This window comes from Equus przewalskii, chromosome 17, assembly GCF_037783145.1.
Source record: "Equus przewalskii isolate Varuska chromosome 17, EquPr2, whole genome shotgun sequence".
Taxonomy (NCBI): Eukaryota; Metazoa; Chordata; class Mammalia; order Perissodactyla; family Equidae; genus Equus; species Equus przewalskii.
In genome coordinates this window covers 18030001-18057279 of record NC_091847.1, presented here as the reverse complement: position 1 = coordinate 18057279, position 27279 = coordinate 18030001, and the positions used below count along the sequence as shown (strand labels likewise).

The 27279-nt window shown below is 51.1% G+C and overlaps 2 protein-coding genes across 7 annotated transcripts in view; one reads left to right on the top strand and one right to left on the bottom strand.

Annotated features, from left to right (window-relative positions):
* Positions 1-6926, top strand: part of TMEM163 (transmembrane protein 163) — a 226890-nt gene extending 219964 nt beyond the window's left edge. The window contains exons 7-8 of the mRNA XM_070581236.1: positions 4350-4491; positions 5888-6926. Of these exons, the coding sequence (XP_070437337.1) occupies positions 4350-4491; positions 5888-5948 (203 nt within the window). The 3' untranslated portion in view covers positions 5949-6926. The remainder of the gene's footprint in view (positions 1-4349; positions 4492-5887) is intronic.
* Positions 6927-8123: 1197 nt separating this feature from the next.
* Positions 8124-27279, bottom strand: part of MGAT5 (alpha-1,6-mannosylglycoprotein 6-beta-N-acetylglucosaminyltransferase) — a 334592-nt gene continuing 315436 nt past the window's right edge. For all 6 annotated transcript variants that reach the window (XM_070581231.1, XM_070581232.1, XM_070581230.1 and 3 more), the window contains 2 exons: positions 19872-20029; positions 8124-14099 (listed from right to left, as the gene is read on the bottom strand). In XM_070581231.1, the coding sequence (XP_070437332.1) occupies positions 13901-14099; positions 19872-20029 (357 nt within the window). In that variant the 3' untranslated portion in view covers positions 8124-13900. The remainder of the gene's footprint in view (positions 14100-19871; positions 20030-27279) is intronic.

The window sequence follows — 27279 nt, the reverse complement described above, 5'->3', positions numbered from 1 at the left end:
GAGTGAAGGATTCCAGTCTGTCCTGGGGCAGCGCCCATCTCCTCCTTGTCTCTCCCTTTCCTCTAGCCACCCCAAAACAAAATTCTCCCAACTTTGAGAATGCTCGATGAGCCCAGGGAGCCAGTGACAATGTTGTGGCCTCTGCTGATGCTTTTCGTGGCCTTCTGAGAAACGATGGCTGCAGAGATTTGTTTTTTGAAGACTCGTCTGATTCCACCTGTTAAAAGATTCCAGGGACAACCAGAGGCAAGAGGGTAAACACCAGCCTCTCGTAACAGGAGAGGGGAGGGATGACCTTGATGTAGAGAAGTCGGGAGGGAAATTAGCCTCCCCTTCTCAGAGTGGCCCTGCTGCCCCCCTGCTTTGGGAGATGTGGAGGCAGAATTGAGGGTGTGATATGCAGAGGCCACAACCCATGGGCGGGTCGGAGAGGGAGGAAGTCCCAATATGCTCTGTATGCAAGGGGCTGGGAAGGACCCAACTGGCTCAGAGCTTTCCATTGTGGCGACAAAAGGCTGCAGGTGGGCCATTGTGCTTTTAAAACATGTGGGCTTAGGAGAGTCAGCTACATGAACTGCATGGAGAGCAGAGGCTGAAAGGATGCTGGGCAGGTTTCTTCATTGTCCAGAGGTGAGTGAGCGTGGAGAAGCCACAGAAACAAACTCCCCGGGGGCCCAGCCTGCAGCCTTGGCTCTGGGCCACCCTGAGAAGGGGAAGCCAGGAGGCTGCCCAGGGAGCGGGCCCACCTGTCCCTCGCCTCCATGGTCAGAGGTGGAAGACTTGGAGAAGTGGCCTCAGGACTTGGTGAGGCACATCTCAGGTGGAGCTAAAGTCCGCACCTCCGCCCCACTCTCGCTCTCTCAGGGCATCTACAGAAAGCTCTCCATCAGGCTGGCTGTCCTGCAGAGGGGGCCCCAGTGGGTAATGGGTGGAGGTGCTCACTGGGGGTGGTGGGCAGGTAGGCACCCTACCTAGAAAAGCCCTCACGAGCCCCAGGCTCCCAGCAAGTCCTGGCTTCTCTCTCAACACAGTTCCCTGGGCTGGCTTCTGGAGGATGCGGCCTCCGAGTGGGAGGAAGACTGGGGAGTTTGCCTTTCCTAGTCCCTTCTTGTCACCTTTAAGCTCGTGAAATTGGGTTGGAAGGGTCCATCAGGGGTGAACCTTACAAAGAGCCTCAGAAGGGAGTGTGGAGGTTGACTTTCCAGGGAGCCCCAGGCCACACCCTGCAGTTCAGGAGTGAACCCTGGGCCAGGCTCCAAACCCCCTCTTGCTGGCAGTCTCCCCAGAGCTCTAGCCACGGGCCCCACCAGAGCCTGGGCACGGGCACTGGCTTCCTCTCTCTCAGGACAGCTCCGCCTGGCTGCTGCTGCAGAGTGGGAGCCCTCTTAGCACCGGTGAGGCCATGACCCATGCCTTCCTCTCCATCTGCTCATTCATGAATCAATGCAGCAATCAGTTGAGCCAGAGAAGTGCCATCCCCTGTCCTGGGACTTGGAATACGGCAAGAAGAGGCAAAATCTCTGTCCTTAAGCCTATGTTCTAGTGGCAAAGAGATGGTTGTGAAAAGAAAAATGGTAAACATAACCGTGTTATGAAGTGAAGAGCTATGGAGAAAAACAAAGCAGCAGTAAGGACGAGAAGGTTGGAGGGTGTGGCCGAGGTAAAGAGGAAGCGCCTTAGGTTCTCTGAGGGTGTCAGAATTCAGGCTGGGAAGGTGGCAGCGATGGGAGACCCCAGGAGGAGGGGTGTGGGCTGACGGGTGGTGAGCCCAAAGTGGGGAGGCCAGGGTTGGCTGTTGTAGGTGTTGTGACCAGAGCACAGTGAACGAGGAAGGGAGCCATGGCCACGATGTGGGAGGGGCAGGAGGGCTGATCACATCAGGTCTTGTCAGCCGTGAAGAGTTTGATTCAAAACTGGGCGGCTATTCTTTTGGAGGGTTTTGGTTGCTGTCCGCTTACCAAGGTCGCTCTGGCTTTCTGGCTGCTGTGAGAGGAGTGGATTGTGGTGGAGGGAGATGTGGACAGGAGGGGAAGCAGGGGAGGTGTTGAAGAGGCTGTTGCAGGGGTGCAGGCAGGGGATGGGGTGGCTTGAGCCAGGGTGGGGCGGGGGCGGGGGTGAGAGGCTGAGAATGAGTTTTGGAGGTAACAGTTGGCAAGCACTACTTGATGGATTGGTTAGACTGGCGATTGATTGGATTTGGGGTATGAGAGAAGTCAAGAATGGGCTCCTAGATTTTTAGCACCGGCAGCTGGGTGGACAGTGGCACCATTTACAGAGAAGCTGGCTAGAGGGTGAGGTATTTGGGGGCAGAAATGGAGATTTTTATTTTGAACATGTTCAGTTTGAGATGCTTATATGAATGAGTCTGCAGCTGAGGGGAGAGGTCAGGACAAAAGAGAGGAAGTTGGGAGACACTGGCTTATGGGATTGGAGGCGATAACCAAGGAGGAGAATGTAGATAGAGGAGAGTTCAGAGGGCTGAGCTGGGCACTCAGATGGGGAAGAGAGGAGGATCTAGCAGAGGAGACTGAGAAAGAATAGCTGGAGTGGAAAGAGGAGAGCCAGCAGTGTCAGGGAAGGCCAAAGAAGAGTTCCCAGGAAGACGGACGTAAGATGAGGACCAGGAATTAACCTTGGCGTGTGTCAGCATGGAGTCTTCGATGACCTCAGGGAGGGCAGTGGGGAGGAGGGATGGATGTGGAGTCAGCCGGGGTGGACAACTCTTGAAGGAGTTTCGTGAAGGGCGATAGTGAATGGGGTTGTGGTGGGGGTAGCGTGGAGTCAAGGAAGGAGTTTGAGGTGGGTGATAGTAAGATTTCTCCCCACGGGAAGGATCCACGAGAGGGCGAATTTCAAGAACAAAGCCCTTTGGGGAACAGGTTTGAAGGAGTTAGTCTTAGACAGGAGCAGGGATAACAGAGAAGCAGCTGAGGATGTGGGGGCAGCAGGCACAGGTTGGGGTGGATTTGATGTCGGGAAGATGAGGTTTCGTTGTCTGAACGTATGTGCTCTGAGCAATACGAGGCGGAGTCATCCACTGAACATTGGAGTGGGGAGATGGCGGAGATGCTAGGGAAGGGAAGAGGGGTAATGCAATATCGATCAGAGAGGCCCTTGTGGGCCCAGGTCCCCATTATCGGGGAGCACCCTGCTGGAGTCCGCCCTTTGGATCCTGAGAAAGGGGTCTTACCAGGCTTTGGTCTGATCATCTCTATCCCATACTCTCCGTACTCTTCATTTAGAACCTCTCCCCAAGGTGTCCAGCCCCCAGGGAATGTATTTAAGGTTGTTTAATCTCAATTTTCCTGCTTGATCCTAGAGTTAATGTTTTTGAGTTCCTCAAAAGCACAGCACTACTCTGCAGGCAGAGCTGCCCCAGGACAGGCCTGTTGCTGGAGAGGTCACTGGCCGTGCACAGACCAGCTGCGAGGGGGCAGCAGGGACCTGGAGCTTCTCTCCGGGCCACCATTATGCTGAGGGCGGCAAGGGCCTTGTGGCTTACACCACAGCGAGACCCCAGGAGCCACTCTAAGTCTTTCCTTGCCTGTGTGGCCTTTGAAGACTCACACGTAATATGGAAGTGTGACTCCTAAACTGTGGGGACCAAATGAGGTAACATATGCAAGCGATGATCAATACCTATTGGCTCCAGTTCTATCTCGACGGCCATTTCTGCAGCCATGTGGTTAATTCTAGACTTTGTATTTCTCCTCCTGGGGAGTGAAAGTCCTCAGGTAACTTAAGGAGACTCTGGAAGGAAAGGACATGGGTTCAGATAGAACCCCGGCCCTGCCCCTCTCTATTTGTACAACTTTGGTCAATTTATTAACCCTCACTCTGCTTAACCTAGTACTCTCGTCGGTAAATGGGGATAATAATCTGGCTTCATGGGATTGAGACAATCCCAGCTCTGGACTTGGCCCAGTAGACATTCAACAGATTTGAGTCACCAGGAATGTCTCCTGTGTGCCAGGCACTGTTTTGGATACTGTGGGTTCTACAGGGATGGAAGCCCCTTCTCACACTCTGCCTTCTAGTAGGCATGGGAAGATCGCCAATACCCACACACACAGGCTATGTCATGCAGGCATAAGTGCCAGGCAGGGGATGGAGACTGACCATGGGGTGATGGCTCTATCCAGGGAGGACTCTGGTGACATTTGAGTGGAGACTTGACAAGCCATGTAGGTACCTCAGGTGGTAGCTATCACCCACTAGAGCACTTCTGGGCAACGTTCCTTCCAGCACATGCTCTGGAACGTGGAGGTATGCCTGGCATTTGGGTAGTTTTCTTGCACTAAGAAAATTTGGTTGGCACTGCTGTCAGCCTCTCTTTGCTTCTTCTCCAGGGTTTAACTCCCTCGTGGGTGGCGTGATGGGCTTCTCCATTCTTCTGAGTGCGGAAGTGTTCAAGCATAACTCGGCGGTCTGGTACTTGGATGGCAGCATAGGTGTGCTGATCGGCCTCACCATATTTGCCTATGGGGTCAAGTAAGTTCCTGCCTTCATCTTTGCTTCCCCTCGGCCAGGAGGGCTGTGCTTCCCACCCCTGATGGTCACGTTTTGTACCTGTGACCTTCCTGGGCCTGGGTGAGGTCAGGTGACTGGAAAAGCCCCCAGCAGGAGTCATATTCTTGTGGCTGGCACAGAAGTGAGGCAAGGACTTTGACAAGAGGCCTAGGCCTTAAGTGACAAAGGCCTCCTTTACTTCTCTGTCTGTTTTTATGCACTATGGTCCTCCCTGTAACCCTTTGTGCCTGAAGATTTGTGCCCCTTTCTTTCTCTGTAATGGGGGTTTTCATGATGCACCAGGCAGGTCCTCACGGGTGAGGCCTCTTCTGCCACCTGCTACATGTGGGCAATGCTACAGCGAGAGCAGGGAGGCTGGGCCCCCACACTCAGAGAACTCTACAAAAGGGACTTGTCAGTGTAGAAGGGCCACGCTGAGGACAAACCCACGCTGGGCCTTGGGTCCTAGCCCACTGTGGGTCCTCACACTGAAGAAGTGGTGCGCAGGCATCGCTGACTCCATATCCAACATCCGGGCTGGAGTCGGCCTTTGAGAGAACCGTTTGTAAAAGGCACTGAGTTTTTAAATGTTAAAATGCTTCCTGTCTCCCACTAGGATGGCTCTAATCAAAAGACAGTAAGTGTTGGTGAGGATGTGGAGAAATTAGAACCCTCATCCGTTGCTGGTGGGAATGTGAAATGGTGCATCTGCTTTGGAAACAGTTGGGTAGTTCCTCAAAATGTTCCCTGTGGAGTTACCATTTGACCCAGCAATTCCACTCCTTGGTGAATACTCCAGAGAAATGAAAATGCATCCACACAAAAGCTTGTACGTGAACATTCATAGCGGCATTATTCTTGGTAGGCAAAAAGTAGAAACACCCCAAATGTCCGTTAACTGATGAATGGATGAGTAAAATGTGGTAGAGACATACGGCGGAGTGTTATTTAGCCATAAAAAGAATGAAGTACTGATCTATGCTACAAGGTGGGGGAACCTCAAACATTCTGCCAAATGAAAGAAGCTAGTTATGAGAGGCCACATCTCAAATGTTCCATTTAGAGGAAATATTCAGAATAGGCAAATCCATAGAGATTGAAAATAGATTAGTTGTTGCCAGGGGGAGGTGGAGTGACTGCTGCTGGGTATGGGGTTTCTTTTTGGGGTGATGAGAATGTTCTGGAATTAGATGGTAATCATGGTTGTACAACCTATGCATATACTAAAACCCACTGAATTATACACTTTAAAGGGTGGATTTCATGATATGTGACTTATATACATGTAAAAAAGTGCCTCCTGGCTGCTTCTCCAAGCGCTCAAACCCCAGGGCTGTGGAGGGTGTGTTGGGGTGACCTGTCTGTTTCCTCTTTGCAGGCTCCTCATTGACATGGTGCCCAGGGTGAGGCAGACGCGCCACTACGAGATGTTTGAGTGAAGGTGGCCAGAGCCAGCAGCTCTGCATCTGCCTGAAGACTGTCAGGACAATGAGAGGTTTCCACACAGGCAGATGGTGCCAATATTTAACGGAACATCCAATTTCTTTTTTGGAAAGTTTGTGCTCATGGGAATGAGGTCTGGCCGGCAGGTTGGTCTGCACTGCTCCCCCTCGCTCCACTGCCCCCGTCAAACACCTTAGGACAATGTGTGCAGGAGGGGAGACGGGTTTCCCCATTTCCAGTGGGAACTGACCTTTTCTATTTTCTGGAGTGAAAAGGTCCTTGTGGGTAGCATAACATCTCTGCTTGGCAGAACGTTGTTTTGTGGTGCTCCGAGCCTGAAATGGATAGCAACTGACCAGACCCACCTCCTCTGGACTCCATGTGGCCCCAGCCACCTCCTGGTTCAAGTTTCTCATCTCCTGGCAGATTTTAAGGGAAGACTATATCCTTTTGTCCCTCAGCCCTTTACATACCCAGAACCATCAGTATGTATCACTTCCTAATTCCTATCCATGTATTTCATTAGTTTCATACCGTTTTACTAATCCTAAATCTAGACAGATTTGTCTAAAAGGAGACCATTCTATTTTTAAAGTACTTAGTGATATATGTATGAGCTTTGCATGGACGAACTAAGCACATGGCCCTTGTACATTCAGAACCTGAACATACATGTAAAAACAGGATCCATTTTTGAGAGATGTGAAACTAGTTTATTTGTAATAAATAATTATATAATCTATCCATGTATGCATATATCTATATGCTGTGTTAAAGTGGTAATGGTACATTACTGTCTGTTAGAGATGGCTTCCTCCTCTGTAAGGAACAAGATGTTCTCCGTTTATGTAACGTTAGGTATAGAGTCCGTTAAAAGTGTTCCCCCAACACACAACATTCTGTACCTCTAGCACTGCTGCTCGTCCGGGCGACAGTGTCTGACCAATAAAGACCTTTCCCTGTTTTGTATGGTACGGGACATTATCTTTGAGCGTTGTCAGTGTCCTGGGCACGTTTTCCGTTGTGGCTGAAGGATGACGTGGGATGGAGTTGCTTGTGCCTGGGGGGAGTGCGGAGTGGAGCTCTGGAAGGACTGTTGTGAGGGGCTTTGTGGCTCTGTGGGCAGGCCCACCCCCAACTTGGGTAGGGGAGGAGGGTGTCCACACCTTCATTTGCTGGTACCTGAGGCTCTTGGAGCTGATCTTGCCTGGGGCTGAGGGACCCCCATCATTTCCCACCAGGCTACAGGGTGGTGAAGGGAAGGTGGTCTAAGAGCTCACGGACCTTGTTTCAATCTGATGCTTCAGGATGGCCTCCTCCAACAGCATTTGAAGGAGTGTTCTATGGAATGTGACCATGTTACGTGGAAAAAAGTCAACTGTTTGTTTGAGCAGGTCTGGGAAAGGCAAGATTCCATAGGTTTCTTTCCTGCAGGTTTCCTCAGTGTATGTAATACATACATTGTGGAAGCTATGAAGTAGCAGCCCTTAAACTTACATGTTCAAGTTTTTCTTGGCACCTTGTTCGGGATTTGTGTCCCACTAAACACGCTAAGGAAACTGCATGGTGTCTCCACTCCGGGCAGCAGCCAGGAGCTCCCTGTCTTCAGAGGCTGTGCTGATGAGGGCTGAGCCATGGCCCTCCAGCATCACCTACAGGCAAGCCCTTGGTGTGGGCATGGACTTTTGACCTTCCTTGTGTTTCCAGGGCATGTGCCTGACCAAGTGCTCATGGACCACTGAGCCCCGGGTCAAAAAGAGCTCTTTGTGAGGAGGGGGAATGTATTCCAGGTCTCACAGGCCCTCAGACAGCCTTTTTAGGGCTATTTTACTAGCGCATCCTTAAAGACTTCTTTTAAACATCTGATGTAGTACACAGTTACCACACACATAAAATCTACCAGTCCACTTTCTAATTCAGTTCCTTTAGGTGCTCTGAAATTAGTATTGGTGGATGTGGTGTACGGGAGAGAATACTCAACAGCAAAATCCTTCCCCTCCACTCCTTACACACACCATCCTATCGGCATCTTCAGCAGTATTTGCAAATGGTGAGACGGAGTCTGGGATGCCAGTGTCAGGGGGCGGGGGGGGATGCACCTGGACAACAGCTGGGCTTTGTTCTGCAGAGGACCCTGCACCCACCCAGCCCCCAAAAATCACTTCCACTTGTCACACAAGAAAAGTTTATTGAAAAATAAAGTTCTCCCTAGTTTTCTCTACAACATTGGAAAACAAAGCTGTGTTCTTCTATACCGGTACAGTACATTTGGACAGCGACACCTCATCTGCAGAATCCTGCACTACTTAACCCCAGAAGCAAACAGTAGAAAAATGGTTGTACCAGAAGCTGGTTGAAGACACAGACGTAAACGGCCATTAGCTTAAAGAAAGACATCAAGGTTGTGACAGCAACTACAGTACAGAGGACGTTACCATCTCCTTTGGCATCGATTGTTCCGTATGGTCCTGTTAATACTTGGGCACGACAGGGAGCAAAATCCTTCCCAAGTTTGCTCCATCTCAGCTTTGGTGGAGGTGGAAGACTGCACTAAGTTCCTGTCCTGCTGGCCCAGCGAGGATTTTAGACCCCAGCGCTGCAAATGCTCTCTGAACACCCACTGCTACTGGCCCCCCCCAGACAGGGGCCTGCCTGTTGTGTGAGCACATGGCTCCCCTTTCGTCCCTCTGCCAGGCCTCATCAGCTGCAGGGGGCGGGGAGTGGGGGGAGATAATGTTAAGGCCTCACAAAATCTGGGATAGAGGGAGTGATGCTTGGAAGAAGGTAAACTCTAATGTTACATCCACAGAAGTATAGACTGCTGATTCAGCCTCAGAGAATCCAAAGGATCTTAAAAAGACAGGACTCCAGCAAAGTCCTCCATATTCCACCACTGCAGTCTGTCCAGAATGGGGCCAAACAGGAGAGGAGATAAAACTTTGACACTCCAATAAAACAGAAGCAAACCGCTATTTAGGAGATTTGGGGAAACATCATTAAATGACTAGCAGCCTCTGGGAGTGGTTCTAAAGATGACCCCCACCCCCGGGGCGGGTATGGAATTAAGTTCTCATTTGATAGAAACATGTGACAGCCAACCAGCCCAGGAGTCTGACCCTTGTGGCTCGGACTGTGGAGGGGCCACCCAGGCCACCAGGGGACAGAACAGAATGAGTAAGTTCATTGGTCATTCTTTTCCCCTTAAATAAAAAAACAGAAAAGTCACTATTGTTGCATTTCAGAGGAATATAGTTAACTTTGACTTTGGGGGTATGGTCTGTGAGAAAACTCATTTTATTATTTCTAGCTCAAAAAGTTCTGCAAAGAAAACCCCTAGAGTGGTCCAAAAGACATCAGTGGGGTGAGATCCAGTATGTGGCCAAAGGTCACCCTTGTCATCTCTAGTTTATAAATTCTTGCAGCCTAGTTTCATCGGGGGCTGAGGTCAGGCATATTTTCAAATCAGCCAGTGTATCAGGGAGATGGTAATATTCCAACCAGCAGGGCGGGCGTGAGACTTGGACATCCTAAACCAGGCATTCCTACAACACTCTGTCAATTTGGAGTAATATTTTCATGTAGGGATTACTTTTGAATCAACAGATAGGGAGGGAGCTCAGCTCTTTATTTCTCAAATTTTATGAAATGCTAACAACAATATTTAACATTTACTAGGGCTTACTATATGCCAGACACTGCTAAACACTGAATCCTCACAAAAACCCTAAGGGCTAAGGAAGCTAGGGTAATTCTTTTCTGCATCCGAGACTATACAGCTAATTTGGCCTTTTGCTATAAAAACTTGGTTTTCTACTTTTTGTTGAAGCCAACAAGAATGAAAGGAACTCACTCTCAGCTTTAGGAAATACCTTTCTAAAGAAGTCTGAATCTATGTCCATCCATCTCTTCACTTGAAGGTGCTCTGTAGCCCTATGGGGATGGACGGGATTAGAATGAAGCCAATGTGGAAATTAAAATATTTTTAAATAAATAAAACAGTCCAGGCCTGGAATAGTAACAGATACAACAGAGCCTGTCGTTAACAAAATAGACTCTCTTTCCTTAAAATCAAGAATTCTGGGGGCGTGGGAGAGGACGGCAATGTCCCAGTTATATACACAACCTAGGTAAACCACCTTGGAGAAATGGGGTGGCCTGCCTTGGTCTGGTCTAAAAAGCACGAACCAACCTAGAAACAGCACAGTTTCAACTCAACCTGTCAAATTTATGCCTCCACGACCAGTGAGTTGCACTGGGGCTCTACTCCCAAAGGGAAGCTAAGTTGTCACCTGTATCACACCCTGCGTTGGCCAAGGAAACAGAAAAAAATGGGGTGCTTACTCTGTCTCCTTTATGTTAACTAGATAAAGTGTTTTGGGACCACTGCTACTAATGAGCCCAGTGGGGCCTGCTTCCTTTCAGGGCAACCCCTCAGATGTGGCTGCTCTTCTGCTGCGGCCACACATCACCTAGTGCCCGCGTGGCAGGGAACACAGGCCCACTGGCAACCAGCATTCCCCAGACAGCCCCAGAGACAGCCTGAGAGGGCCTGGGCTGGTCTAGAGGGAGAACCTTGGGGTTCTCACGGATTCGTGGGGGTGTATGTGCATGTATGCTGTGTCCTAGGGGTCTTGGAGGGCGTTTCTGGCGTCCAGCCTGAGCGTCTGCAGTGACAGAGGACACGTCCTACCTCCAAGCTGGAGGAGTCTGCTCTCTTCCTTCAACAGCACCCAGATTCCAAAAACCAATCCCAAAGAAAAGTGAAAAGGCACAGCAGAGAAACAATAAACAGCATCTGAGAAACACTCAATATTTCCAAGCAAACACAAAAAAAGCAAACTATAAGCAGTGACAAAAACCCAATCTAGGCAAAAATGCAAAAAGCCTCTCCCCATTTGTACATGTGCAAACCAAATCACATACAGGAAATAAGCGAGGTGTTCGCTGGCATTAAAAGAAGTGTGTTTCCTCTTTCAGGAGTTTGCTCCTGAAAGCGTATATGTTTCAAGGAACGCTCTCTCTTTTAATAAATTAGATAAATGTTTTCCCTCAAGTTTTTTAAGAACTTAAGATCACACTGTGGGGTGGGGATGGGGGAGCCAAATTTCACTTAGGAAAAAAATGTACAGAAACTTACAGACGAGGCAAGATATGCTCGTAGCACAGGAAGACGCTGATGCTGACTTAGGTGGAACTGTCCTCAATTACAAATTGGTTTAGGTTTCTATTAGGAGGGGCCCTGGCAAGGCCAGCAAGGGCTCCCAGCCCTCACTCTGAGAGGTGCCTCCCTCTCCCAGGGCAGGCAGGAACATGCCCCCTCCCCAATGTCCTCTCGTGGGCTACTGACCAGAGTTGGCCAAGTCTGTAGAGGCCTAGGAGCCAGGATATATTTGGGTGTCACCGCTTCTATTCATAATGCCCTCAACAACTGGAGTGTGGGTTCGTTTGCACGAGAGCAGAAGCCCCACCAGTGGCATTCCAGCCTCCTTCCTTCTAGTACGGGACTAGGGGAAGCCAGCGGGATCTTCAGGTGGGGAAAGTGCTCTGCTAGGCGGCCTGACCTGGAGAAGAGGAATGGGAAGGGAGCGAGGCTCAGGGACAGCCAGCGAACGGCCCCTGCAGCTTCTGGGACACAAGGCAGGCACAGCGTCTTTCCACAAGACATTGCTCTCCAGCTTCCTTGGTTTTTCAGTCCCTGTGCTTTTTAAACAGCTCTTTTTGAAATGGGTTAATCTAGCCCAGCGAGGGAAATGCGTTTTGGCCCGCACGCTCCCCCTGCTGGCTGAATGCCTGCACTGACAGCCTCGGTGTTGGAAGCTCCCAGAAGAGCCCAGGAGAGGGCAGCGGTGGCCCAGGAATCGCAGGCCTGGGCGCTCACAGGAATTCCCAGAACCTAGAGTGGAGACAAGAAACCCATTCACAGGGAAAAGTGGTTCCTAACAGCACGGAGGGCAGTTGTTTCTCCTCCTACTGCAGGAAACTGCCCTTACAAAGCTTAAAACAACACACGGGAGCACACACACACACATTCACTCACACTCCATCACCAAGGTTCCCTCTGGACTTTTGCCCGTGTTGCTAGGCCCAGGCAGAGACTGTTCTCAGTCAGTTCACGAGGGGCCCCTGCATTGATGCTCAGGGCAGAGGCCTCCCCATCAGCACTCTCCCTGGCACAGGTGCTCGGGGCCACCTGAAGGGTGGAGGAGACCCTGGCTGCTCCCGTCCTTCCCCTCAGCCCCCTCTGTTCTCCAGGATTGGAGGTGCAATTCAGACCCACCGAGGGTCTAAGAAAGAAAGGCTGGCTGTGCATTTGGTATTATTTCTGTACCAGGAAAGAACGGAGAAGCAGGATGACTCTAACTTCCTGTACCTAAAGGCTCCAGCTCCTTCTGTATTCTTCCTTTAGCTTCATTTCCCAAAGGCCTATCCAGCCATTAGCCTTGCCCAGCTGTCCCCAGGGCACACAAGGTGCTAGGAGGCTAGGGCTACCCTCGTGGAGCATGGAGCTAGGAAACCAAGGCACTCAAAACCACCAGTGAGGGCTGGGTGGATCACGGGACAGCTCATAATGGGGATATTCTGCAAGAGGGGAAAGAGGGCTCACTCTTACCAGCATTGGGATGCCAGGGCTTCGCAGGAAATACACAGACACACACACCAAGAGCACTGAAGCAGAGGGGTGGGGAGCTCACACAAAGGCAGTACACAGGGACTCCAGGGTTTGGAAGGGGGTTCAACCTGGAATAAAAGCTAGCATCAGATTCCCACCCCTTGCAAACCACACCCACACCCACACCACGGGTGAGCGGCCATGACAGCACGCTGCATTCATCCTGGCCTGCCCTTGCTCCCCACCCTGCCAACATCAAGTTCACCAACAGCCCCATTCCCTGGACTTGGGTGATACCCGACATTAGAGAGAATAGAACACAAACCCACCTGTCTGGAGCCCAGCTTTGATGGTGCCACCGGTTCTTAGGGGCCAGCTTCACCCCTGTCCAAATCTTTGCTCAAAGACTCTTAGGGGGTAAAGAGCATGACCTCCAAGAGTGGCTCTTTTAGTCTCAAGTTTCTACCTTTCTCCTCCCGGTGGCATGTGAGGAAGAGTGAATTTACTAGACTAGCAAATGTCAATTCCCTACTCTTGTATTTTGTTCCTAAAAGGATCCCAACCAGAAATTAGGGCCAGGGTGTGTGCGTAGGGGGAGGGGACACAGAGAAAAGAAGCCTTTCACTGCAAAGCAGCCCTGTCTTTGGTCCCCGGCCGGGCTCTCTGGACAACACAGGCCTGTCCCCTAGCTGCCATGTGTCAAGCACACACACGAGATTTTCTTTCGTTCCGCCACCATCCACTTCGAGGATCCACAGCTGCCCTCAAGCGGCCACCATCCCCAGAGCGCACCCCATCCGAAGCAGACAGGAATAATATTATAGTGAAGGTGGGTGGTAAACAGTGGAAAAATCAAAGAAGTAGCAAGACGTGTGATCAGTCCCTCTCTGCCCTCCCAGGTTCCCCACCCTCCCTCCCAAATAAATAAGTTAATGGGTTTAGGAATGTTCCCACACAAAGTTCCTTCCAACCAGCTCAAGTCCTCCTCTGGTTTTGTTTTGTTTTAAATGAACCTTTAGACTCTCTTTCTACCCTGGAGCAGCTGCACTGACAGTCTCCCTACAGTTGCTCCTCAAATAAGAAAAACAAAATTGTGCCAGGGAGAAGCCAGGCTCCTGGCTGGGGCCTGACGGCTGCTCTCGACGGGAGCCATTTTGGTTCTCGTTTTGGTGAGAACCCTACTGGGAGGCTCCATTATGGGAGGAGCAATATCAAGTCAAAATCTTCCATGAAGAAGTCCGGGCTCTGGCGAGAGTTCCTGAATGACGTCTGCCCCCAGTGGCCAGATGGAGCCACCATCTTCCCCAGCAGAGTGTGTGCGGGCTAAGCCAGTGGCCGCTATAGACAGTCTTTACAGAGAGCCACCTGGCCCTTGATGAAGTCCCGGCAGGGGCAGATCCTGTGGTGCCTGGGGTGGGCGCCGGCACAGCTGAACAGCAAGAGGTCACCTTGAAACACACAGTGCTTGTTCTTGGGGTCGAAGGAGGGCACCAGGATGTCCTTGGCCAGCTCTGAGCTTTGGCAGATCACCTCGTACCTGCAGAGGAAGAGAAAGGCACATGGGTTGGAGACGCAGGGACCGTCCTTGTCACTGGCTCCTTCGGCCCACCTGCTGTGGTGTGGCTCAGTTCTCCTGCTGTGGAAATGAGATGGCAGCCACTGTCTGACCCAGCAATTCTCCACCTCGCGGCATCCAGGCTGGAGAAAGGCATGTGTGTGCCTGGACATGTGTGCGGGGATGTGTGCTCAAGGCTGCCTGCTGAAGCTCTGTCTGTCATGGAGAAAAACTGGAATAACCTGAATACTCACCAAGTGAGGAATGGCTGAATAGATATGGCCTATCTGTGCTTTCAGAGTTCTATGCAGCCCTTGAAAAAGGAGGGGGCAGAAAATGCAAGCCCCGGCCCGGAGAGCTGTCCTTGACGGAGGCAAATAACAGAACGGGATGGACAGTGCGATCAACGTGTGTGTGTGTGTGTGCATGTAAAAAGTCTGGAAGGCTACGCACTAAAGATTTAACACTGGTTACTTCTGAGGAGTCAAAGTGGGGCAAAGATGTGTATTATTCAAATATTTTAAAAAACTGATGTTGGGGCCGGCCCGGTGGCATAGTGGTTAAGTTCGCCCACTCTGCTTCGGTGGCCTGAGATTCACAGGTTCGGATCCTGGGCGTGGACCTAGCATGGCTTATCAAGCCATGCTGTTGGTGGTGTCCCATATAAAGTGGAGGAAGACTGGCAACAGGTATTAGCTCAGAGCCAATCTTCCTCACCAAAAAAAATCCCTGATGTTTAATTTTTTTTATTAACAGCTTGAAAAGATTCTTGTGGTATGTCCTTAGTCTCCCACTGAAGAGCAATCAGATGGTTCCCTGGGGGGGAGGCACTGTCCCAGGGCACTGACCCACTGGACCCCAGCAGCCACCTTTGGCCGAGGCAGCAGTGCCTCCCCATCTGTGAGGTAAGTGCCTGAGGCTTCTGGATGCAAGGAGCAGGAATCAGCACCCAGGCCCTGAGCCAGAGCCCACACTCCTGCTCCTCTGCCATCTTCTCCTAACAGCTGACCTGCCTGTGGGCTGGAGACCCTTGTGGCTTTGCTTTCTCAGGCTGGGACCACTGCATATTCCTGTCCCCAGTCTGTATCTTCTCCTTTTGCCTGGGTTACACTGGTCCCACCCACTTTGGCTCCCTCAGAACAACGAGGCCTCACTAGGTGTCCAGCATGCTGTCCCATGTGCCAGGTGGGGACCAGTTCAGAGGAGGAGGAGTAGGGAGGCCAGGCGGACCTGGGTTTGAGTCCTGATTTCATCTCTGATGAGCTGTGTGACCCTGGACAAATGACTGAGCCTCTCTGTGGCTCAGCTTCCTCTTCTGTGAAATGGGGATACATAATCCTTAGCTGACAGGGGAGGACCAGGAATTAAATTAGTGCTTATAGAGTACTTGGCAGAGTCTAGCTCTGGGTAAGTATTCAGTCAAAGGGAACTATTACGTTATTACAACCACCATCATCCTCATGGTCACCCTGCCTTGGCAGATGCTGGATTGCCTATGCCATCTTCCTCCCTTGTCCTACGGTGTGAATTTACATAGATGCCAATTGTTTCCCTTTTGCTTTGTTCATGGAAGTCTCGACTCTTGCTGACGGGGTGGGGATCCAGATGGGAAGCTCAAGGTTTCCGGCTGCCTCTGGAAAGCTTCCAAATGTGGGGGAAAAGCATCATTAACTCCCCCTGCCTGTTACTCCTGCGCCCTCTTGTCCTCCCCCAGCCAAACCACTGCCTGGGCCCTGCCTGCCCCTCCCAACATTAATCTGGTGCTTCCAGCACATCTGCTGGGGCTTCTGGTGGCTCTGGGCTGCCAGCCTGGTTCCTGGAGGGCAGTGCCCCCTCTGATCTTGCTCCCGCAGCCACCAGGGAGCTCTGCGACCTCTCTAAATGCCCTACCCCATCGGTCTTGGTGTGCTGGCTGGGAGATGGAGGTGCCCAGAGGGTTAAGGTCATGGACCCCATGAAGGCAAGGGCAGGAAGTGGGGATTTTATGGATTTCCTAAAGGAAAAATGAGTCAGAGATTTGGGGCTACCAGGTCGTTCACAGGATACTCCTACTTGTCAACCCACAGAAGGGGTCTCCAGAGCTCAACTGTGCACTAAAAGTTTCCATATGGAGTGTGGCCTTGGGGTACAGATGTATGCTTATGCTATTTATTTACGTAGGTGAATTATAGCAGCTGCTATGTTTTAACTCAAGCCATCTGCCTGGCACACTGCTGACCAGAGTGTGGAAATCTCTACAACTAGTTTCAGACCTCAGGGCAAGGAGTGTAATTGTCAGGAGCCATGAAGAAACCCTCCTGCTCCAGCCCCAGGTCACCAGGACTCAGACTCCATCCAGGCACAGCCCCCTGGGGGTGAGCACATCTCAGCCGAGGCTGCGGCAGGGAAGCCAGCCCAGGGACAGTGCCTAAAGACCCCACAAAGCACTCCAGCAGCACATGTTCCCTGGAACCACAGGGGACCCGCCACGAGGCAGTTCCCTAAGGGGCACTTGAAACAGTGCTGTGGGCACCCAGAGCAGCCTTGATGTATTAGCATGCAGGTCCCTGTCCCACAGCCCTGGGCAGTCAGGATGGCTACTCTCTCATCCTTGCTTAACTAGTGAGCAAGGTCATCAGAGAGGTGAGGTGACTTCCCCCATTCGCTGGAGTGCACTCTGAAACCAGACAGCCTCCACAGCCCAGCAATCCTCACCCCTGCGCCCTCACCGATGGATGCCTTGCCTTTTCAGGGTGTGCCCGTGGCTGCTCCTGTGATGTCTGTCGCACACACGGAGGATGAAGGGATGGGAGCAGCGCCATGCACCTGCAGTCACGGCTTCCTCCTCCCTGCCCTGGAGTTCCTCCCCTCCCACTCACTCCAACCCTGCATCTGCCGGGTCCCCCCAGACTCCCGGGATCACTCTGACTCAGGGCCATCTCTCTTCTCTCAGACACCAAAGTGCTCACATTCTAGCCTTTGTGGCTCAGACTTCCCTTTTTCACAAAGGAAACCCAAACTCTCATAATTTAATACTTTAGAAGAGACAACTTGAAAAAGGAAACAATGTTACAGGCTGGGTCTCACATTAACATGTGTCCCTGTTTATGGAGAGGACGTCGTCCCGACAGGGCCACGCCAGCATGGACTCCAGCTCCTCCCAGAGCCTCTGCCTTCCGGACACCCCAGCCCTGGTCTGGGTGGAGGATGGGTCTCACCTGAGTCATGCATGCTTTGTGCATGGGAGAGTGTAGTCCCCTCTCCGTCACTGACGCCACACCCTGCACGAACAGGAGCTCAGAGCCCAGCTGCCTGATTCTCCCTGATTCAAGATGACAGCACGGGGTGCTCCACAGGGCTCGACTGATGTGATATCATTCACACAACAAGGACAGGTGGCTCTTCAAGGTTGTGGACTTCCAGAGACTGGAAGAACCAGGCCCCAAGTTGGAGAATAAAAAGCAGGACTGGCTTAGAGGAGCCATTCGCTGCTAACTGGCCATGAATATGGATGGGCCAGGGTTGCCCCATCCTGAGGAGGCCCTCAAGGGCCTGCCGGAGAGCTGGGGTTTTACCACACTGTCAGGATTCACAGATGTAGGAACGAGATATTCAATAGGGCTCTTATGTTCAAAGAATTAATTTCAGGCAGTTTTATTGCAAAATTAGCATTCACTGCAGCCTCCTAGGAAGGAAACCCACGTATCAACAGTGGCACAACCCCATGGCATAGGCCTGGCCCCAGGACAGCCCGACACCAAGGCCTTCTGCTCTCGTGGGCTCTGCATAGTATACAGGGCTGGACAGGGAGGCCAAGGAGGGGACTGACTTCCATGATCTCGGCCTGGCGACCTCAGGTCAACTCTGCTGCCTAAAGCTCTCTGGGAGAACGGGCTGTTGTGCCCTGTCTCCAGCACTGGCTGCACATTATCTCACCATCATCCAGGATGTCCTCATTTTATAGGTGAGAAAATTGATGGAAGAGAGGAAACTGGCCCATTGGCTCCCCTTCCTTCCTTCCCCCCCACTCGCTGGACCGAGACCTCTGCCCCAGAGACAGGCTGGCTGTGTGGGGCCCTGTGCTGTCTCTGGGTATCACAGGACCCAGGCAGGAGGCCTGACTCCCGCCTGGCTGGGAAGGACCGCGCTGTTGAGGACTCCCACTTGGGTTCCATTCTCGGGCTGCAGCTTCTCCTGTTTCCTCCTCCAGAGGTGGACGCAGGGTTGCATGTGGACAGTTCTATGTCCACGGTCCCTAGTCCCTACCAGCGAGTCCAGACTTCCGGTACAAACAGAGAGAGAAACGTGGGTTCTCAAAGAGTCACCTTGCTCCAGGAGCTGTTTGCAAAAGGAGTCAGTGGGAAGCCCCTCCTGGAACCCTAGAGGTTCAGGATATGTGCTATGGAAATGGAGCCTTCTAGTACCATTTAGGCATTCCATAAATATCAGACCACCACCCCCTCTCACAAAGTTTCACTGGTCGCAGAGCAGGGTGCCACACTGACTCTCTTCTGGCCTGGCTTTTGTTGTGATGGTGGAGTCAAGGCAGCCTCTGAGCCTGGTCTTCACATAAAAGAACGGAAAAAAAATAACATATGCCGCATCCCTACTCAGGAGAGCTTCCCCACAGGTGTGATGCCAGAGGCCACACTCTCTCTCTAAAACGGGTGTAATCCCACACTGGAGACAAGAAGACTGACAGGCGGGACCAGGCCAGCTCACACCACCACACACGACCACAGCAGCCAAGCACGCACTCTAACAGGATGTGAAGCCAGAATGGGGGACAGGCAAGACACGAGCCCTAAGGCCACTCCATGCCTTAAACATCCTCTTCAAGACTGGGACCCTACCACTGCTCAACTGAACATCTAGGGGTGGGATAGCAAATCTCTTACGGGGAAATACCTACTTAGAGCAATTAAGGGGGGCTGGGAGGGGAGGCTAGGTAATTCAGCAATATGTGGCCCAGGGTGGGGAGTGATAAAAACTGGGAGCCGAGATTTAGCACTGACAGGGGTCATAAGTCAGGCCAGAAGAAATCTCACGTGGAAATTTGGGAACTCTAAATGCCAAACTCAAAATGCCAATGCAAAGGAAATGAATGACATCGTTAAAAGTTATGCGAGCACAAGGGAAAAAATTGCAGCAATACAGAGGCCCCTCCTGGGTGCAGCTCTGACCTGCAGTCCTGGTGCTACCCTCACCTCCCTGCTAAGGGACCCGGCAGAGCGGGGCCTGCTCACGCCCCCTGCGATGCACCATGTTCCAGAGGTGCTGGAATAAAGTGCAAAAGGGGACAGAGGCTGCAGGAGGGGGAGGTGGCAATGGAATTGGCTGTGGGCAGTTCTGTGCCTCCTCCTTGCTGCTGGGGGCCGTCTGGGGACCTGGCTACTGTAAGGGGACCCTGGGGAGGGGGTTTGTCCATGCCTGTGGCTCTGTGTCCATCTCTGCTCCCACGGTTCCTCTGTATAACGTCAGCAAACTGCACATCTCCCACAGTCTCCAAGCCCAGAAACGGTTATTTATGTGAATACAACACCCCCAGTTGAATTCTAAATATATCAGCATGCCAGGTGACTTCACCTACCTAACAAGAAAAATGCTGGCCTCACTTTCTCTGTGCAGGGGGTCATGCTGCAACCTCCTCCCCTTCCCAAATCTTTTCCCAACAGCCCACAAGCCTGGAAATGAAAACCTCGTCCCTCTCAACCCAACTCTAACCCAGAGGCCAGCTGGAGGCTGAGCCGCCCTCCACACCCCCCCAGCACTTACTTTAGCATGTCCTTGTCCTTGTTGAGGTGCTGGAAGAAAGATGGCTCACAGATGAGCTGGTTCTCCTGGCACACCTGCTTGCAGGACTGGCCTGGCTCAGCAAACTTCACCTGCAGGGCACTGAGGGGTGGCCACATCACCTGCCCGTGGCAGAAGTCCTAGAATGACAACGAAGCCATCAGCCCAGGGAGCAAGGATGCAACTGGGGATTCAGAGCCTGTCAAGCAGGCCTGCCAAGGGGAGGCACCCCACTGTGAGAGAGCAGCAAAGGGAGAAGTTGGGAACCAGACAGACTTGCATTGGAACTGGGCTTCCATAGAACACGTCCTTCGCCTCTCTACCCACCAGCTTCCCTAATTGTGAAAGGGGGACAACAACAGCATCTCCCACCCCGGTTCAAGGCCAAGAGGTAACACACATCAGGTGCACAGCATCCTGCCTGCAGGAACGGTGGCTATTCATTATTATTACCATCAACAATTACTCAATCCAGCTATTTTTTAAAGCCCCCGCCCTCGAAGGCCCATCTCTAGGCCCAGCTTCACCAGCTGTTCTGCTCCCTTGCTCTAATTCCAAAGACATTTTCAGTGTCTACCTAACTTGGCAGTTACCTAATACGACACCTTTCAGTGAGCACTAGTTTCAACTTTGCAAAGCAAAGGAGCAGAGCCGGGAGCCTGCAGACTCGGGCCAGAGAACCCATCACGGGGTCAGGGCCTCAGCAGGTGCTCAGGGCTTGTTGGTTGAAAACAATTACAACGCTGCTGCACAATTCAACAGCTAGAGAAACTGTCTGAGGACAAGCGTGACAGGAGGTGAAGAACCCGGTACCCGCTGCAAAGACAGCCGCCCCCCAGCTCGGAAGGTGGAGGGGTGCTCAGGATGGGGCAGGACCAACCATGCTGGGGTCTGGAAGGAGTGAAGGAAACGAGCACGACCGAGGAAGACACGGGCCAGGCAGAGGGAAGGGACCTGTGCAGCACGATGAACGACGGCCTGAGCCGTGAGAAGAACGATGGAGTGGGGCGGGGGAAAGGCAGGGGAGGAGCAGGACGCTTTCCCTGCCCTGGGCCCTCAGCTGTCATTTCAGCTGGCCCGGAGCAAGCCCAAGCAGGCCCGAGTGGTGGGGACTCATGCACCCCCAGCACCAGAGTGTGTTCTCTTGAACCTTGGCACAGAAGCCCACAAAATTCCCCCGAATCCCTGGGCTGCTCAACCCGTGGAAGGTGCTGTCTGTTGCCGGAACTGAGAGCCATGCGTAAGTCCTCTGGGGGCGTGCTGGCCCTGAGGCGAGTCCACCAGTGGTGGTCAGGATCCTGGGCTCTGAATCCCACTTGTAGGAATTCACCCGATGGACATACAGGGACACGCGGTGCAAAGAAACCTACACAGGACACGAAGTGTCACAGCAGTATTGTTAGAACAGAAGCAAAAGGCCTGACACAATCTAAAGGTTGTATTTAAACAGCTAGCTGTTTAAATACAAACAATACCAAAAAATGCAACAAGTGTGCACCGGCTGACATCTCCGGGACATACTGAGAAGGGAAAGCAGCAGAGTGAAGGGGGTGTCTAGTGTGTTTCCATTTCTGTCGAGCACTGCGGCAGGAGACAAAAAGATACACACACACGTGCATTGCTCCCGGACGAATCTCTGGCTGGCGTGGGCACTGCTGAGAAGGGGAAGGAGTAACAGGGTCGGGCGTGGTAAGGAAATTTACTTTTCAATGTAAGTCCTTCCGGAATATTTTATTTTTCCTCCTGTTTCCTTTCCTCACTCTGTGTAGACAAGGAGCTGATGAACAATCCCAGGGTCGGGGCTTCCAGAACTGGCGCACGTGCCCAGAGGAAGCGTTTCGCGCCCCACCCTGCTGGTCATGTGGAGCGATGCTAAAGGAGGGCCTGGCACTGCCGGGTCCCTTAGCAGCGAGGTGGGGGCAGCCTGGGAATGCAGGCCAGGCTGCATCCAGGAGGGGCCTTTTGTATTGATTGCATTTCTGTATTTAAACCATGCTTGTTTACTTTTAGCGAGCAAAAGAAATCGGAAAAGAACACAGCTGAGGGTATACCCTGCCTTTCCCTTTTAGTGGCCGTGAACCTTTGGGCAAAACACATAATGTTCTGAAGCCTCAGTTTCCTCATCAGAAAAACGAAGACAATGATACTGACGATTTCTACAGCTCGTTTCTCCCTCCTCCTTCCTGAAGGAGGCGATGCTGTTACACACTGAGAAAGGCAGCAGGCAGGCAGTGAGCACTCATTGCTAGCCTCTGTTCTAGGCCCCCTCACATCCAGGATCTAGACCCCGTCAAGTAAGGCTAACCCCTCGTGCTCCTCCACATCAAGCGATCCTATGATGAAGGACGCGGCCGCTTGAGCCTGAGCGGGTTTGGTGGTTAAGCAGCAGAAATCCACCACTGCATGGTGGTTGGGAAACGTAGAACCTGCATCCTATCAGCTGAAGACAGGAGATTCTGGAAGGGTCTCATAATTCAGAGATGATAGAAATACAGTGGTTTATTTAAAGATATTAAGGTCCGGCGTAATAGTCTGAAAGTGATGTATGGTGGTTGGGTGGGCAGAGTGTCCTACCTCACAGCCCTGGGCACCACCAGAGACGGACAATTCACTGGGCTGAAGACCCTTATCTGACTCCTCGATTCATGCTGATCCTAAGCAGAATCCACACGCTTGCTAAGCCTCAGGCAGCACAGTGACGCTGGCCTGGATGCTGTTATTAAGGGTGACGGCATGGACCCGGGGTCCCCTGAGAAGGAACACAGTGTTCACCGGTGGCTGTCACTCTCTTACTTGGCAGTATATGGAAACTTACTGGCTGGCCTTTGATGCTCTGTCCATCCCACAAGAATGGCCATCATCAAACAGAAAGAAGGAGAACACGCAGTGATGAGGGCAGTTCTTGCTGATCAGAGCCGAGTGAGTGCATGGATGTTTGGAAAACGTTAAGTGTTGCTTTGTTGTTTGTTTTTCTGGCTGGCTAATGCAAGCAACTTTGTTTATAATTCTTAAGGCCCAATCTCATAACTTCTACAGCCTTTAAATATTCTAATAGATTTTAAATCCAATGTACACCAAAGCCTACTGTGCGACTGTACAGAACAGGCAAACCACCAGGAATCCAGACCAGATCATGCCGTCTAGCTCACTGGAAGCCAAGTGAGAGATCTCCTCTCTGTGCCTCTAGGACTTAGCTTGGCCCAACCCTGGATTAGGCTGGGGAACTGGAAACCCATGTTGAAGGCTCAAACTCTCGCTTTTATAGCTTGTAAAAATAATCATAGACTGTCTCTCCTTATAGGACACCTACAGGCAGTTAGAGCTGAGGGCCATATCTCTACACTTGCTGAGTCTGAGAGGCCCTACGGAGCCCAGCACTTCGTCCCGAGCAGGGCAAGATGGCACCATGAGGTCTACACAAAGGGGAGTGCCCTCAAAGCTCACTGCAGGGTGGATCTGCCCATTTGATCATTTCTCAGTAAACCACAGCAGCCGACATCTTTGAAGTTCCCTTCCTGAGGTGAACTTAGCTAAATTTCACAGAACTCTGGTGCTCCAGGCACCCTTGCTCATGGCTCACCAGGAGCTGGTCTGGCATCCTCTCAGTAGTCTGTTACGGGAGCCAGTAGGATCGGGAATAGTAAAAATGGCAGAACTTAAGACTTGGTGAACCATCTGGAAAGTCTGAAGGTGATAAAACTGAACAGAGGGAGGCCTGAAGGTGTCCCCACGACACCAGATACGGCAGGAGGGAGCGCGAGGATCTGGGTTATTATTCTGGCCCCAGCTGGGGGTCTTCACCACTGTCCCTCAAGCTCTCGCTGCCAGCTTTCACATCTAAATTGAGATAATATCATTTGTCCTTCAGTCCTTATATAGTTCCTGTGAGATAAAATGAGGTGACTCCTAAGAAGGTGCCTTGACATGTTAAAGATCATATTCCAAGGCAGCCAAGTAGCTGCCAGGGTCCAGAGGCAAAAGTTGAGTGGCCTGAATTACATACGACAGTCGCTCACAAGAACCATCTCTTTGCCCAGCTGCTTGCAGGACACAACTGAAACGGCAGCCCTGTCATAAGTCTCTCCTCACCCCTACGGGCAAGCTCAGGAAGGCTGGGGGGTCTTCTTTTTCATGGAACCTCGGCATAGGCGAACATGGCAATGCCAACTTGTCGTGTCTCCTGCTATAAGCACTCATTCTTTTTTTCATCAACAAATACTTGCTAAGAAGCAGAAAACATAAGGGTTCGGAGCCTGGACTGCCTGGGTTTGACTCTCAGCTCCTCCATTTACTAGCTGAGTGATCTTGGCTACTTACACGATCTTTCTTTGCCTCAGTTTCCTCAACAGTAAAATGAAGAAAATATCAACTGTTACTTCATAGAGCTATTGAGGGGATTAAGATAACGATAGTGTGTAAAGTGCCCAGAAAAGTGCCAGATATAAATAACATGATCTATAAGTTGGCTGTTACTGTTCCTATGTGCAAGGGACTTTTCTAGGCTCTTGGGGGTGACTTGGTGACAAAAGGGAACCCAAACCCCTGCCTTCATAGAGCTTATAACCAGTGAGGAAGACAGAAAAACAAAAGAAATAAATTCTTAAAAGGTGGTAAGTGCTCTAGAAAAGAACGAAGTGAGGAAAAGGGGTTGAGACAGTTGGGGGAGAGGGCGTCCAGAGACGGTGTCATTGAGAAGGTGACATTTGAGAAAAGACCTGAGGAAGTAAAGCGGTGAGCCACGCGAGTCACAGGGAAGAAGACTCCGTGCAGAGGAAAACTCAGCTCAGAGGCTCTGACGACAGAGCGAGCGTGTCTAGCAGATTCCGGGAGGAGCAGGGAGCTGTGTGTCGCTCGAGCAGAGGACGTGTGATGGGGTCTGGGAGGTCTAGGAGTCAGTGCATGCAGCTTTGGGGGACCAAGTAAAGCTCTGGCTTTTCCTTGGAGTGGGAGGGGGGCCCCTGCAGCGTTCTGGGCAGAGGAGCAAGAGGATCTGTTGTGCTGAGAACAGACGGCAGGAGGAGAAGCAGAGACAGTCAGGAAGCTAGCAACAGTGCAGGACAGAGAGAATGGCCTCGGACCAGACCCAGGCATCTTAGTTCCACAAACCTCCGTGAAACACTCACATCATACATTGGCTTCGAAGGTGTTTTGATTCATCCATTGAAAACTTTACAAATGACTGTTAAAGCCTGTGCTGGAAATATGAACATGAATGAGACTGTCTCTAGGCTCAAAGGCTCAGCGCACGGTCTAGTAAAGAGAGGCTGACATTTCAAAAATTATAGAAAAGAACAAAACAGACATCCAAACAGGATGTAAGGGCCACTTAGAAGGGGAAAATAATTAACTGTGTAGGGAGGGGAAGCATGATGGTGGTAGCAATCAGAGAAGGTTTCCAGGAAATAGGGTCTTTTAGGTGGGATTTTGTAGGCTGAATAGGAGTTAGTGGCTTATTACAAACATAGTGCTTTGCAGATAATTGGTGTTCAATAAAGAGCTATTGAACTGAATGGTTTTGGCATCCTGGGGATCTGACAGTAGTATAAGCAGAAAAGGACAATATTCTAACCCAGAGAGGCTTTATACAGCCAGAGTGAGAGAAACAGTAATTTCCAATCTCATTAACAAGCCCACTTAGAACACAGAACATCTACATTCCTCTTAAGCAATGATTTTAACCAGTCACCAAACTTCCCTGAATTTGCTTGACTATTCTAAAATTTTCATGCAGTAACTGTAATAAGAAAGGTTTATTAAGCAACAAATTTATACAACCGTGAAGAAGTAAGAATGCTGCCTTTGTGACAAAGGATAAGCAATAGCATGAAAAAAAATTCACACAAGTACCAAAAGAGCCAGAGAAGATGGGGTGCAGGCCGTTCCCGGGAGAGAAGCACTGGGTGCAGGGGCTGGCTTGTCCCTCCCTCTTGGTTGTACATGATGGGATCTTTTCTACAAACTCTCTACCCCCACCCAGTCCCGGCCAAACCTTTAAGAGTTATGACGCCCACAACACATGAGGCCAAATGGATTTCTGCAGAAACTCACATTACCTGGAACCAGGAACACAGGTTCAGATACAGGGTCTGGAGGAAGTAAGGTCAGGAATTTGCAAAAAAAAAAAAAAAAAAAAAAAAGGTGGGGAGGGAGGCATGTTCCAGGCCATCAGATTGGGGTTTGGGCTAATTTCAGCTACTTGAGAGGTAACGGAAACACTTGTTATTTACGTCAAAGCTGGGAAATCCAGGCTTTGGCACAGAAAAAGTGTTCAATAAAGACTGACTGGCTGGATCAAACACATTTCAGTTGCTTGTTGGTGCCCACCGTCCTCAGCCTGTGTTGCCCTCAAAAGAAGTGGCCTCAGTCCACTGGGTGGCCCCCAGGGCTGGTTCCCAGCAGAGGGTGTGAATTTGTGTTTCCACAAGGGCCACAGACAAGGTGGCTGTGAAGCCGGATGCAGCGACTCATGCCCATGGATCTCTCTACACATGCAAATCAACGAGTCAACACGCTCACTGCTGAAAGAGCCAAATATAAACCTCCTGCATTCCACCCTCTTCCACTGGAGTCTACCCAGGAGAAATGAAAACATATGCCCATACGCATGTGATTGTTCATGGCAGCGCTCTTCACAAGAGCCCAAAGGTGGAAACGCCCCAAATCTCCATCAGCTGGTGAACGGATAAACCAACTGTGGTACATTCGTCCAATGGAATACAATTTAGCAATAAAAGAATGAATGAGGACTGATACATACCACAATGTGCACGAACCTCACAAACATTACGCTGAGTGAAAGAAGCCAGAAATCTCCTAGAAAACGCAAATCTACAGAGACAGACCACGGATCAGTGTTTTCCTGGGGCAGGGAGCAAGGGCTGACTGCAAACAGGCTCAAACAAGCTTTTTGGGGTGATGATAATGTTATAAAACTAGGTTGTGGCTGTAATTGCACAACTCTACCAATGTGCAAAAAACCCTTGAATTGTACTCTTACATGGAGTCAATTTTATGGTCTGTAAATTACATCTCAATGAAGCTGTTTAAAACACACATCTTGGTGGGTTTCTGGGCTCCTGCAGCAAGTAGGGAAGGATTTCAGAGGACCTAGTCTGAGCCAGGTACTGTTTTTAGCTCCAAGATGTATTGATCTGTTCATTCCTCCACCAACCCTATGGGGTAGGTGGTATTATCCCCATTGCACTAACGAGGAAACAGCACGGAGAAGTTAAGGAACCTTGCCCAAGGTCACAGAGAGAGTGGGAGCAGAGCTAGGTCGTGAACCTGGCAGTCAGACTCCAGGGTCCAGCACTTAATCATTACCCGCCCAGTCTCCCCGGGATCAGGAATGGCAAACAGCAGCTGTTGATTTTTCCAAAGAGCAAACATT